Source organism: Suricata suricatta, chromosome 2, assembly GCF_006229205.1.
Source record: "Suricata suricatta isolate VVHF042 chromosome 2, meerkat_22Aug2017_6uvM2_HiC, whole genome shotgun sequence".
Classification (NCBI taxonomy): domain Eukaryota; kingdom Metazoa; phylum Chordata; class Mammalia; order Carnivora; family Herpestidae; genus Suricata; species Suricata suricatta.
The window spans coordinates 36,662,194-36,676,721 of NC_043701.1; the positions used below are offsets into that span (position 1 = coordinate 36,662,194).

The window sequence follows — 14,528 nt, forward strand, 5'->3', positions numbered from 1 at the left end:
TTTTGTGTGTTTAGTGCATACTGTCACTGGTGGAGCCGAGCACCGCATCCTCCAGGGCTGGTGAGGGCGACAGGAAGTTGTTTGTTCTCTAGTGCCCTGTGAGGTCAGATGGTGCGCATGTGCTCACAGAATATGAAATGTTTACAGGGATCAGCCAGATACGACTTCTGCTAAATAGGTCTTATTTAAAAATAGGCTTTGGGTTTGGCATGTGTATTTGCTTTTAATATGTACCACTTCTGTACTGTGGTAATATGTCACCAGAGTAATCTGGAGGGAGACACTAATGCTAACAGCTCCCATTAAAAGTCTTACAACAGGTGTACCAGTGGGGCATTCATTATTGCCCTAATTCTGCCTGTGTGTATATATTAGCCGCTCTGAGGAGCTGCTTGGGAGAACTCCATAAAATGCAGAGCAAGATTTACTTTTAAGTAAAACTATAAATGACTAATCTAAAATAACACTGTAGTAAATCTCATCACTTAAAGCTCTAATCAAGGTTCATGTTGTACTAAGTATGAATGTTAATATGTGAGTGAGAAATTAGAATAAGCTTTGACTATGATCTTAGGCTTGTTGAAAGAAGTTACAATGTCATATTTGGTCATGTCTTCCTTTCCTTTCCCCAAGTCCCCATTTGCTGTTTGAACCTTGAAAGGCTCTTAGGACTATAGAATGAAAGACAAAGCAGGCATAAAAGGAGAAAATGGCAGGACATAGACCACAGATCAATTTGCCTCTTACTGCATCTGGAAAAACTGATTTGAAATTAGTGTACTGTTTTCTCTAAGCATAGGAAATTATTTTATCAGAAGCCACTTAAATTTTTTTTTTAATTTTTACTTTTTAAATTTTCAAATTTTATTTAAAACCAAGTTAGTTAACATATAGTGTAATAATGATTTCGGGAGTAGAATTCAGTGATTCATTGCTTACATATCACACCCAGTGCTCATCCCAACAAGCACCCTCCTTAATGCCCATCACACATTTAGCCCATCCCCCCACCCAACGTCCCTCCAAGAACCCTCAGTTTGTTCTCTGTGTTTAAGAGTCTCTTATGGTTTGCCTTCCTCTGTTTTTATCTGATTTTCCCTTCCCTTCCCCTATATTCTTCTGTTTTGTTTCTTAAATTCCACATATGAGTGAAGTCACATGATATTTATCTTTCTTTGGCTGACTTATTTTGCTTAGCCTAATACATTCTAGTTTCATCCATGTTGTTCAAATGGCAAGGTTTCATTCTTTTTGATTGCTGAGTAATATTCCATTGTATATGTATACCACATCTTTATCCAGTCATCAGTTGATGGACATTTGGGCTCTTTCCATAATTTGGGTATTGTCGATAGTGCTGCTATAAACATTGGGGTGCATGTGCCCTTTCGAATTGGCATTTTTGTATCCTTTGGATAAATACCTAGTAGTGCAATTGCTGGGTCATAGGATAGTTCTATTTTTAATTGTTTGAGGAATCTCCATACTGTTTTACAGAGTGGCTGTACCACTTTGCATTCCCACCAGCAGTGCAAAAATTTTCCCCTTTCTCCTTGCCAACATCTGTTTTTTTAATGTTTATTTATTTTGAGAGAAAGCACACATGGATAAGTAGGGAAGGGACAGAGAGAGAATCCTAAGCATGCTCTGTGCAGTCTGTGCAGAGCCCAACTTGGGGCTTGATCCCACGATCTTGGGATCATGATCTGAAACTGAAATCAGGAGTCAGACACTCAACTGACTGAGCCACCCAGGCACCCCTCAGAAATCACTTTTGATTCTGCCAAAATGTGACCTGCTGCAGATATGAACACATGGACATACTAACACATTTTAGTTTATTTTATTTTATTTTTTCTGTTTTTACTTTTATTTGCATATATTTTTGCAGAATTTACTCCCAGGCCATAAGTTTTTGTTTCTTCAGTTTCTTCTGGGATATCTTTTTCTTCTGTGCAACTTCCTCTTCTGGTTTAGGAACAATCTGCTCTTTTTCAGCGAGAGGATCATCTCAATGTGGCAGGGAGAGCTCATGTATGGGTTAATCGGACCATGAACCCTGTAAGTGCTACGCTGCATTTTGGGGGCTTTGTTCACCTGGATGTGCTCAATGACCAGCGAATCTACATCTAAACCCTTACATTCAGCATTACTCTCTGCATTTTTAAGCATGTGCCGTAAAAATTCAGCACTCTTTTTGGGCCACCGACCTGGTGTCCAGCCCCACTGTTTGGCCTGGGCACACCTACCAACTCCACCGTTGTAGCGTCAGAACGGCACACGTTGCTTCTGCAGAGTGACATCTTTAAGATACTTGGTGGCTTTTCGGATATGCATACCCTTGATGGCCTGGGCAGTTTCACGGGTATTCTCAAAGTGAACCCGAAGATTTGAACCTCTTGATTTGCATGATTTTGTTGGGTTTTCTGGGTCAAGTGAATAGCAAACCACTTTCAGAGATCACCTCAGGCCGCTTACGGGAAGAGGAAGAGCAGTGGCTTCTACTAACACATTTTAAACCTCATTCTCACCGAGAGTCCTTCTGTTATTTTGCTGAACAAGATGTGCCATTCATCCTTTTACAGATGACCAGTATGGAAGCTCTAATTTATTTATCTCTATGAGATCCATTCCTGTGAGGAATAAACAACCCTAAGTGTGGAATGGCAGTAAGACACTGAACTAGGAACACTGCTTTTTTAAGACATGAGGCAAACTATTGAGCCCTTTCGTCACCCATGGAAGATGTAGGTTGAACTAGAGCAGGTCCAAGGACCTTTTAGCTCCAGGGCAACATGATTCCAAACAGACACTATGTCCTGAGGGAAAAAGCTTGGCAGCCATTTACACTGGGCCTTCGGTCTTGCGTTGTGAGATAAGGCAGCCCTGGCAGGGTCAGTCTAATGGCTGATGGAAAATGACCCATGCTGTCTATCATGTGTTTCTTTTTACTTTGAAAAAACTTTGAGTTGTCACTGAATTATATTGGCTCTTAGTCATTATGCTGATCCACGCTTAAAGACTAGTTTGTAAATAGGAAGAAAGTTGGATGAAATATCTTATCAAAAATAACTTAGAAATACAGAGCAGGCAAGAAGATGATACTTTTTCAGTTTTAGGAAGGAAGATGATGACAGAGGGAAAAACATTAATTATGACTGAATCATGACTCAGTTTTGACTCACGTTAAGTTCTATCTTGTACTTTGGGCAGTTCTGTAGCTAATTTATGGTAAGTTGGTAAAACATTGATGTATGAAAATGAGCAGTATAATTTATATAGCTCATCCTCAAATTCATGAATTTTCTGAGGCCTCATTTTGTTTTCTTTGACCACTTATTTAAAACAACTTCCAGCACACAGATTGTGCATTTGCCTTATTCTTATAAGTATAAAATAGTTTTCTTATTGAATAGTGCCAAATGGAAAGCAAATTCAGATAACTCTATTGAATATTAAACTTGGTCACATTGTCCTGCAAAATTGTATGTCAGCATGTAGATCTCTGGATGAACATAAGAATGTTCAATCTTGGTGGACAGCCTCTCCTTTGCTCACCTGCCTGCCACTTCCTTGCATTGTACTCAATAAACTTCTCTCTCCTTTTAGGAAAAACAAAAAAGAATGTTCGATCTCAGGTTATATATCCCACTGCTGAAGAGTGGTAAAGGGAAGCCCTTGTGATGTGGGATGCTTGGGAGGAAGAGGTGGGGGAGATAGCAGTTTTATTCCCTAACAGGGCCATGAAAAGAAGTGTTCTCACCTGGAGGCATCAAACAGAGCTAAAATAATGGTGCCTGTTTTTGTTCCCCATACCATCCTGGGTTGTCCTTTGACTTTCCTGCTAAGATCATACTGGAGGGAGAATCCGTTCATTCTTCTTTCCTGATGTCCAGGAGCAGTTTAATGACTGCATTGATATAGAACTTGACCTTCCCCTCCCCACTCTGGCTTCCTGTATTCTAAGAGATCTCTTTCCATTTTCTCCCTTTCCTCTTTGCCTCATTTTTTCTTATTTTTTAAAAATATTTAATAATATTTTAATGTTTAATATTTTATTTTTGAGAGAGAGAGAGAGAGAGAGTGAGTGAGCAAGCATGAGTTAGGGGAGGGGCGGAGAGACAGGTAGACAGAGAATTCGAAGCAGATTCCATGCTGTCACTGCAAACACCAAAACGGGGCTCGAATCCAAGAACTGTGAGATCATGACCTGAGCTAAGTCAGACACTCAACCAGCTGAGCCACCCAGGCACCTGCTTCTTAGTGGTTTTAAAGCGCTACCCTGGGGGTGCCTGGGTGGCTCAGTCGGATGAGCATCTGACTTCGGCTCAGGTCATGATCTCTCAGTTCCTGGGTTCAAGCCCCGCGTCAGGCTCTGTGCTGTGACAGCTAGTTCAGAGCCGGGAGCCTGCTTCAGATTCTGTGTCTCCCTCTCTCTCTGACCCTCCCCTGTTCGCGCTGTCTCTCTCTGTCTCTCAAAAATAAATAAAAAACAACAAAAAAAATTTTTTAAATAAATAAAGCGCTGCCCTGATCCTGTTCTGTGAGCTAAGAAAACCGAACATTGGGAGAATTATCCTAAGGATATACCTAGGAATTAACGAAACAAAATAGAATGAGATAAAACTCTCTTCACACAGCTAGGAGTCCAGGAAGCCAGAAGTTGAACATTCAGAGCCTTATGAGAGACGGAGACTTGCAGGTTACAGGCCTCCGGGACTTCACCCTCAGAAGGATTCTAGACCTCACACGTGCTCTGGAACCTGTGCAGTGCAAGTTGGTCTTTATTCATTCTCTAGTGGTGTAGACCAGCTGCCCTTATGTATCTTTTCTTCCTCTTGCCACATGGCTCTGAATTTCTAGGTCCAAATACTCAAAGAAGGAATCTCATTGAAATCCAGTATCTCTTATTCCTATTTAGACGGAGCATTTTATACCAACTACTGGCCAGTCCATGGATTATTCATTAGCAGGTCAGGTGCCTATGTGTGGGCCAGTCAGCTGTTGCTCGGGAAGGGGAGATAGTCAGATGACTAGACAGCTCAGCACTTATGCACCCTCCCAGCAAAGAGTATGGGTGGGACAGTTTCTCATAGAAGGAGTTGTGGGTAAGGTAGATGACATGACTCATATGTAGTCATATATCCTCTTTCCTTTGCTAGATAATCTTTCCTCAGCAATACTGACCTTGTGTCAAATGACGCCTTAACATTGTAGTGTAGGGTTCTGTCTTGGGAGGGGGTAGAGAATGGGAAACAGATCCTATTAGAACTGCTGGTGAGGTGACCAAGGGGGATGTCTTAGTCTGCTAGGGCCGCCATAACAAAATCCCATAGACTGCGTGGCTTAAACAACACATTCGTGGGGCGCCTCAGTGGCTCAGTCAGTTGAGCATCAGGCTTCGGCTCAGGTCATGATCTCGCAGTTCATGGGTTCAAGCCCCACATCTGACTCTGTGCTGACAGCTAGCTCAGAGCCTGGAGCCTGTCTTCAGATTCTGTGTCTCCCTCTCTCTGATCCTCCCCTGCTCACGCTGTCTCTCTCTCTCTCTCTCAAAAAATAAATAAATAAATAAATAAATAAATAAATAAAACATTAAAAAATTTAAAAAAAAAACCACATTCATTTCCTCACAGTTCTGGAGGCTAGACATCCATGTTCAAGGTGGCAGCAAATTCAGCTTCTGGTGAGGGCTCTCTTGCCGGCTTGCAGGCAGCTGCCTTTTTAACATGTCCTCACATGACCTATTCTCTGTGCCTACAAAGAGAGAAAGAAATCTCCGGGGTTTATTCCACTTATGAGAACACCAGTCCTATTAGATTAGGATCTTAGGCCATCATGGAACACGTATTACCTCCTTATAGTCCCTGTCTCCAAATATAGTCATCATGGGGTTGGTTGTATTGGGCTTCTACGAAAATATTGTGGGAGGACCTGGTCAATCTGTAACAGGGAGACACGGTTATTTTAAGAACCAATAATAGTGCTATTTGTGATTTGAACGTTCAACAAAAATTAGAGAATGGAAATATGGTTTTTAAGTTTCTCAAAGAGAAACATAATTGAAAAGAATTCAGAAACTGTTTTTCATGTCTAAGACAACTGCTTCCATTGAGAAGATCACAGATGTGTTATCTTAAGAACAACTGTCCCTCAGAGTAGCTGGGTCACTGCCTGATCTGAAGTAAGTGCCGAACTAATAAATTCTACTCATGAAATCCAATGATTTTTGGGGGAAGGTACAGAAAGAATTTCAGGAATTTTCTTTTTTCTTCTTTAACCCACAAGTGAGGAGCTGTGGATTTAAAACTGGAAGAGCCATGGCAGAAGACTTCCATGTTAGAATAATAGTGTAGGGTCGCCTGGGTGGCTCAGTCAGTTAAACGTCTGACTTCTGCTCAGGTCAGGATCTCATGGTTTGTGGGTTCCAGCCCCACCTCAGGCTCTGTGCTGACAGCTCAGAGCCTGGAGCCTGCTTCAGATTCTGTGTCTCCCTCTCTCTCTCTGACTTTCCCCTGCTTGTGCTCTCTCTCTCTGTTTCTCAAAAATAAATAAAAAACATAAAAAAAAAGAATAATAGTGTAAAAGGGACAGAGATCAGATTAATCTCAGAGAGTTACACATGAGACCTGGAATGGGGTAATGGATGGGAGTCTGGGGGAGACACAGTATCTTGGCCTTGATCTAGAGGGCATTACAAAGCCATCCCAGCACCTTTGGGATGATTGTGGTTGGTTAAGTAGAGGAATAGAATGATACAACGTTGATATCAGTGTAGTAAAGTGGGCACCCTGGGGACGAGTATGTTAACTGAGGTCACCAGAAGGAAATGGGCAGTTACACTTCTTTTCCTCTCTCCTTGGTAGGACATCACAAATCAGTCACCATCCTTGGTCCCATTAAGGCTGGACGTATAACCTTAGAATACTTCTCAGCACTTCTGACCACATGGCAGTCACCTGACACAAGAGATGAAACCATTTCGCTGCCCCAGGCCTAAAATTATGTTGCCTTAATTCCTGTCCCCTGCCTTTCCTGAGTTTCTCTAAATGACTGACCCCCGAACTCTCTATGACTGAGGACTGCATACATGTTGCCAGAGATCCACATTAGAAATGTACTAGGTATTTTAGTGCCAGGTATAGTCCTAAAGACCAACCTCCCCTTTCTCAGCTCTGATTTTTAGAACAAAATTATGTCTTGTTGTCATCTTCTCCAAGGTGGAGCGTTTTATATGGTGATAGTTTGTGGGGTGCTCATGGCTCCCCACCACACTGCGTCAAGGCCTCTGGTGCCAGCCCATTCCCCTAATTTACCTGCCTTTGTCATCTTGTGTTTTCAAGTTATGCCCAGGGACCAACATACTTAGGCTAGATACTCCCACTGCGGTAATAAGTTAATACAAGGTAAAAAGTAGGAGTGAAAGAAGCGTGGTGGGCAACAATCTAATTTCAGGGTGATACAGTAAAAGATGATGATTTTTAGTATATTCTGTAGAAATGACTTTCCCCTCAACTTTTGCAATGTGTTTTCTAGACAACTGGGACTGGACCTGGTGCCGAGGAAGGAGTATGCCATGGTGGATCCAGAGGACATCAGCATTACAGAGCTCTACCGGCTGGTAGGTACAGGAAACCTTGGCTCACGGCCTCACTGCCAATTTTGTGGTTTCCATGGCACTCTTCGTACTTGGTTGATTTTGTAAGAACAGGATGTTCCATGTTTAATTTGGAGCAAGTAAACAGAATTGAGAGCTGAGGTGACCATGCCCCAAGTTAAAAAACTAAGACACATTACCTGTTTCAGAATCATATGATGTGCTCTACTGAGCTCTCAGCATTTAAATACTAGGAAGTAAGTCTGAAGAAGTTCTAAGTTCTTTTTCACATCTTTGTAGCTTTTGTTAATCTAGTGAAATGCCTGAGTCACACGTATTTATCTTTTGTGTTTCACAATAGTCCATGACTAATGACATCCAATTATTGATCCCCAACATGTTACCCCACTCCGTGCCCCCATTACCACTATGTACAAAGACCATGGAAAGTGTCTCCTCCATTGTCTCCAAATGCTGGTGTCACCCCTGCCCTTCCTAGATCCCAATTCATCTTAAGTGCTGCAGTCTGTTAATAATCCTAACATATTTGATCATATTGCCCACCAATGAATCACCTGTGACTTGAGTTTTTTCATTAATTACATGGTAGGTTAAGGTTCACTTATTTACTTGGCATTTAGAGTCTCCAAATCCAGTCCAATCTGCTTTGTATTTAGCCTTGTATTTTTTTTAAAATGTTTATTTATTTTGAGAGAGAGTGGGGATTATTTTATTCATTTATACATAGAGCATTGATTCATTTATATGTAGACCATTTATACATAGAGCATTGTATGCACCTTTAAAATGTTTACATATTTTGAAAGAGAGAGATAGAGGGGAGAGAGGGAAAGAGAGAGAGAGTGAGAGGGAGGGAGAGAGAACCTCAAGCAGACTCCACACCATCAACATGGAATCTATTTTGGGGCTCGAACCCATGAACCATGAGATTGTGACTTGAGCTGAAATCAAGAATCAGACGCCCAACCAACTGAGCCACCCTAGCACTTTTATTCTTTTTTTTCCTAGCCTTTTATTCTTAATATCTGTATAAAAATTACCTAATCTCTCAATATTAACAAAGCTCTTTTAAAACCCCAAATAAAAGAAAAGGGTGTTTGGGAAAGCCTTTCAAAGGCCAAAGCCCCACACATCTTACTATAATACTCAAAGAAGGAGTACATTTTGGGAGCTCCTGCCTCTTTTGGGTAGCTTCCCAAGCTTACAATATTCTTCATAGAATGTTCGGATATTCTTGACCTGAGATTATCTGTATCTGAAAAATGTGGGGGAAAATCATCAGTAGCCCATCAGGGCTTATATCTCATTGTGGGAAGCAAGTCTTCTACCACTTCTTTTCCTTAGTCGCGGAGCTGTTCGGATTACCTACACGTTGTTATGTCCATTGGAATTAGTTCTTTTTTTGGTAGGTAATTTTGCTCACTTTGAGCTGCTTGGGAGTGCAGTTTCACGTGGCACGCCCTTGTGCCAAAGGTGGTATACCTTGACCTTTTAAAGTCAAGGAGGAAGGAAAAAAGAGTATTCCACGTCAAAATTTTTGCTAATTCTTAGCTTGTATAGCAAATAAAATCTGTATAATTGATTTACCAGTCACATCTTCTCATGAGACACCTTTATTGTAGTTATTTTATTTAACTCATTAAGCATCACATTGGCATTTCACTTCTGTTTTTTTACCCTCCCTCATTTGAAGCTTCTTCAGAGTGGGCACGGCTTATACTCCCTCTGTTACGAATATTGTACAGCGTTTTGTGCCTAATACGCTATCACTCACATTGTTTTTGAGGTTGTTGTAGGATTATGAAAAGACCATGGGTACAGGTCCAAAAAACTAGATGTGAATTTTATCTCTTCCTTTTACCAGATCTGTGGCCTTGAGCTTATTGCTTAGTCTCTCAAAGCTTCAATTTCTTCATCTATTAAGTAAGGAAATAATTCTTACCATATTCGTTATGAAGATTAAATAAGTGCATGTAAAATACCTTTCCTTGACAGCTAATGTTTCCAGAGCTCCTAAGCATTCAGTTGATTTTCATGCCTTGCTCACCTGTATTTCATCCTTATTAGGCAAGGTGGCAAGAATAATTGATACCTTCTATTTAAATGTTAAGACTAGATCTGGCTGTGTCCACTGAAATAAATAATAGAAGCATCGACTAATACAAATTTCTTTCTTTCTCACAGTATGCAAGCCAAGAGGCAGGATGTTCTGGGCTTGTGTGTGCTTTCATGGTGTTAGAAGTGATACCGGCCCTTACTTTTCTGGTATACAGTACTTGGCTTCCATCATCAAGGATACTTCAATGTAATATAGTTGCAAGAGCTGTAGCCATTATGTCCACTCCCCAGCAGTAGGAAAGAGGAAGGTTCTCCTCAGTTCAAGGACTTTAAGGGAACTTTGCTGGAAATTGTATACAACATTTGCAGTTCCCTTTCATTGGCCAAAACATAGTAGTCATATCACATTTAGCTAGGAATGTCAAATATTTGATAAGCAACTAACAATATCTGACACAAATACAGTTTATTTTTTCTAGTTTGATTCTGTGTATGTGTGTGTGTGTGTGTGTGTGTGTGTGTGTGTGTGTGATTGTATCTTTGTTCTTTTCATTTTATATCTTATACGGAATGTCAAATTGACTTCTCTTTCAACATTCTAATTTGTTAGTGGTGGCTGCCAGAAATGCTATGGTAATAAGACACTGGAGTCTTACCTGGGCTGTGATCGATTAGCAATGACTGCCACTGGTGGAAGAGACTACTGCTGATGTGCAGTGACTGCCATTCAAGGGTGTTTTTCATTTTTAATAGCTCAAAGCCTAGCCCAGACTCTTCATTTGTGATTTTACATGAAAATTTAATTTCCCCCAGTAGTGGTTGTATTTTACTGTGTCTAAAGCCAAGACAGTGGCCCAGGAAAAACCCAAATTATTATAAGCTTCTGAAGGACAGGTTATCTTCAAGGCAGCTTCAGGGTTCTGTTTATTTTCTGACAATAGCAATACTCAGATTCTCCATAGCACTGGTCTTTTTTTCTGGGCAACTTAGAGTGAGTGACTGTATTGACCTCACCAGGAAGAGTTCGCAAGCACCACCACCAAACCCTTGTTGTTGTTGTTGTTGTTGTGGCTGTTGTGGTCATCTTCATCTTGGTGTTAGTTGTCACTTAGGGACCAAGAGCCATGGCATGCAGAGAGGTTGTTTGTTCCACTTTTAAATACATCTTCTCCATGTTCTATTTGAAACACAAGTGTTTGCACCTTACTAAATCCCTACTGTCTCATTAGGGGGAAAAGTCTTGCTTTAGGTTTCTGATTGCCCCATTAGCAGATCTTTCTCACCTGATTATGTTCTTCTAAGCAGTTAACATGTGCTAAACCTCACAGTGTTAACATATGTCCACTTGGAACACTGGGTTTTCTGCCAAAGGCCAGATCTCAATACTTCTATAAATAAAGAGAACCGTAACTAGATTCTCTAGTTATCTGTGCATTGCAGAGTATCTTTTTATGAACCTTTCTTGTTTTATAAGATCATGTTAGCTGCTTGATTTGTGATCCTTAGTAAGTAGACCAGTGGTTCTCAGAGAGAAAGAACAGGGTACATTTGTCATTGTCTGGAGACATTTTTGGTTGTCACAATTGGAGTTGGTATGGAGTGGGGGTGGGGAGAGGTCAGAGAAAGCTGCTAAACATCCTACAAAGCCCAAGACCACCTCCCAGCACACAAATATCCTGCCCAAACTATCAGTAGTGCTGAAGTTGAAAAACTCTGGTATGGACAGTTTACCCAGCAAATTATATTTAGGATGCAAAATTTGCATACCTTCAATAAATCTTTGGAATGAATCTCTTTCCTCACCAAAGATCTAGTTAAACTGTAAGCACATTTAGAGTAATTGATAGGTGCCTTTTAACCATAAATTATTTCAGAGATGGATTTTTGTCTGTTTGTTACAACTGCCAGATTTAGCCCTTGACATGTGAACATGCCTTTTCAATTTTGCTTTTGTAATATTTTTAGCATTTCTCCATAGTAATGAGTTACCAAGAGATAAATAATCATAACCCACATAACTCCAAATCTGTTCCAGACCTGGAGTGGAGACGTCAGTGCCATTTGTGAGGACTTATGTCACATGCGCATATCAGGGTGGAAGCAGGCAGGCATGCATGCAGAGATCCAAGGTTGCAAGGCGGTAACCATACAGAAGATGCAGCAATGCATCTTTCAGTCAGCTGTGATTTGCATGTTTTAGCATATGATTTCAATCAATAGTTCTCAGCCCTCATTGCACATTAGAGTCACCCGGGGAGCTTTTAAAACTATCACTGTCTGGCCCCCCATCCCCTAGAAATTCTAATTTAATTGTTCTGGGATAGGTCCTAGGCATAAGTATTTTTTAAAAGCTCTCTTGGTGATTCTAAAGTGCAGCGAAGGTTGAGAACCACTGATCTAGATATATTGAATTCCTTGCATGAGTAAAGGAGCTTAACACCCACCCACCTCTACCCTCCAAGGCTTAGTTTTTAGTGAATGTCCGGACTGAGGCCAGGAACTTTGTAGTATTTGAAGACGAGACATCTCCTTGAGGTCCTTTATTTATATAAGGTTTATATACCTGTTTTTCCCACTCCCGTCCTTGGCAGTCATTCATTTGTTCATAGTTCTTTGCGCTACATTACCCTGAACTTTTAAGTATATCAGTAGATAAGTTAGCAGTTTCAGAAAATAAAAAGGTTCTCTGTGTGTTAAAGAGATGTAGCTCTGTGAATGTATGATGCTTCTTTTGCTCTGGTGAAAAAGAATTTTGGAAGAGCAATATGGAGCAGCGTTCTCAGAAAACAAGAAAGAAATATGCTTTTTCTTTTTCATGACAGAGTATTTCTCTGCAGGAAGCTTTTTCTAGCAATTATGACTAACACACAACACAATGCTGAGGTGCACTTACAAGACAGTGTACTTAACTTCATGTTCACAGAGAGACGTCCGTGGTACCTGTCGAGTATACAGTGATTACAGATGCATTTGGTTAATTGCATTTTTTAACTCTTAACTTTTTGAATAGTTCAAATTAAAGACAAAAGCATGAAAAAATTATGGTAATTTCACTGTTAAATTTACAACTGTAAATTTAGGTGGCATTATTTTCCTTTCAAATGTTGGTCAGCCAACACTTGTTGTACTAAGAAACATAAACGGATAGCTAATGTGCAAACAGGGTTATGTGCCTTAACCATAAGCAAAGGATATTACTCCATTACTATGAAGTTAATTCCTGAGCTAGTTTTTTAATTGTCACGTGACCCAGAAGAGGCGGTCATTAGTAAATCTTTGTTAGGAAGGCAAAAATCCTCTACATTCTTAGCACCTGTTCTGTGAATACACAGGCCTTTGTACATGTTTCCCCTGTGCTCTTCCCTTGAATCAGTGCCCCTCAAGGGCAGTCCCACAACTAGCTGGACCATGAACTGTTTGTAGTTGGTCCAAATACAAAGATGGTGAGTAAAGATTTAGAAACAGAAAATACCTGTTTATAGCGGATTGGGGGAAGAACAAGCTGGTGTTTTCTCTACCTAGTCTGAAAAGCACTGTCCTAGATGGTTCACCACTCCTGCTCACTCTTTAGCTCTTGGCCAAAGTGTCACTGGCTCAGGGCGCCTGCTCTGACTGCCCAGACACAAAGGCAAAGTGCTTCCTTATAGATGCCCATGATAATCTGGTTCTTCCCTTCCATTCATCACAGTGTGGGTTTTCCATCTGTATGTGGGATGATTTTACTGATGTCTGCTTCCCCTGGTAGATAAGGTGTGTGAAGGTTGGGGCCATGTCTGGTTTTCCTCCTCAGTGTGTTCCCAGTGCTTGGCATATAATAGACACTTAACAAATATGTGTTGCCTGAAAGATCACCCCTGTGTTCTCTCCACTCCTGAAACCATGGATGAATCCTTTCCTCCTCTATTTTGTATTACTTCCCACTTCTGATCCCGCCTCCCAAGTGTAGCCTGTGCAGCCATACTGAGTGCAGAAATGAGATGGATATGGATGCCATTCCTCCCCTTAGACATCTCAATGACTTGCCCGATCTGCCTCCTGATAGCCCCGCTGCAAGTGAGAAACATCTTGCTCTAGTTGTTCAATATCACTTGTCACAGCAGGTCTCAAGAACTGCCACAATTTTGCAATTTAGTATTCTTTAAAAGGACTTTTAATTATGACAGATATGAAATGATAGCTTCATTGTTCAACTATCATAAGGAAATAACCAGATTTATTTTGGTTTTAAAAAATGTTTTAAACATTTGTTTATTTGTGTGTGTGTGTATGAGAGAGAGAACGAGAGCGAGAGCAGGTGACTGTGAGTGGGGGAGGGGTAGAGAGAAAGGGAGACAGAATCTGAAGCAGGCTCCAGGCTCTGAGCTGTCAGCACAGAGCCTGAAGCTGGGCTCCAACTCAGACCGCAAGATCACCACCTGAGCAGAAGTCAGATGCTTCACTGACTGAGCCACCCAGGTGCCCCTAGTCTGGTTTTTAATGGTGACCAATAACTTGTTCTCACCTTGGGAGAACAGTATAATATATATACTGTAAAAGGGAACAGTAGAATCTTTTGAACTTCATACTGCCTAATCTACTCAGGAAGTTGGTGTCCTTTTTCTTTTTTAAGCTTATCTATTTTGAGAGAGCAAGAAAATACAAGTGGGGTAGAGGAAGAGAGAGGGAGAGAGGGGAGAAAGAGAATCCCAAGCAGGTCCCACAACGTCAGCCCAGAGCCCAATGCAGAGCTTGAACCCATGATCCGTAAGATCATGACCTGAGCATAGTCGGACGTTTAACCCACTTACCCACCCAGGAGCCCCAAGTTGGTATCCTTTTAACATTAATGATAAAAACCAACTTATTAAAGCCA

The 14,528-nt window shown here is 41.0% G+C and overlaps 1 protein-coding gene and 1 pseudogene across 3 annotated transcripts in view; one reads left to right on the plus strand and one right to left on the minus strand.

Moving 5' to 3' along the window:
- DOCK4 (dedicator of cytokinesis 4) overlaps positions 1-14,528 on the plus strand; it is a 417,061-nt gene that overhangs the window by 199,004 nt on the left and 203,529 nt on the right. For all 3 annotated transcript variants that reach the window (XM_029924788.1, XM_029924790.1, XM_029924789.1), the window contains exon 7: positions 7,537-7,621. In XM_029924788.1, the coding sequence (XP_029780648.1) occupies positions 7,537-7,621 (85 nt within the window). The remainder of the gene's footprint in view (positions 1-7,536; positions 7,622-14,528) is intronic.
- LOC115280146 lies at positions 1,888-2,401 on the minus strand (annotated as a pseudogene).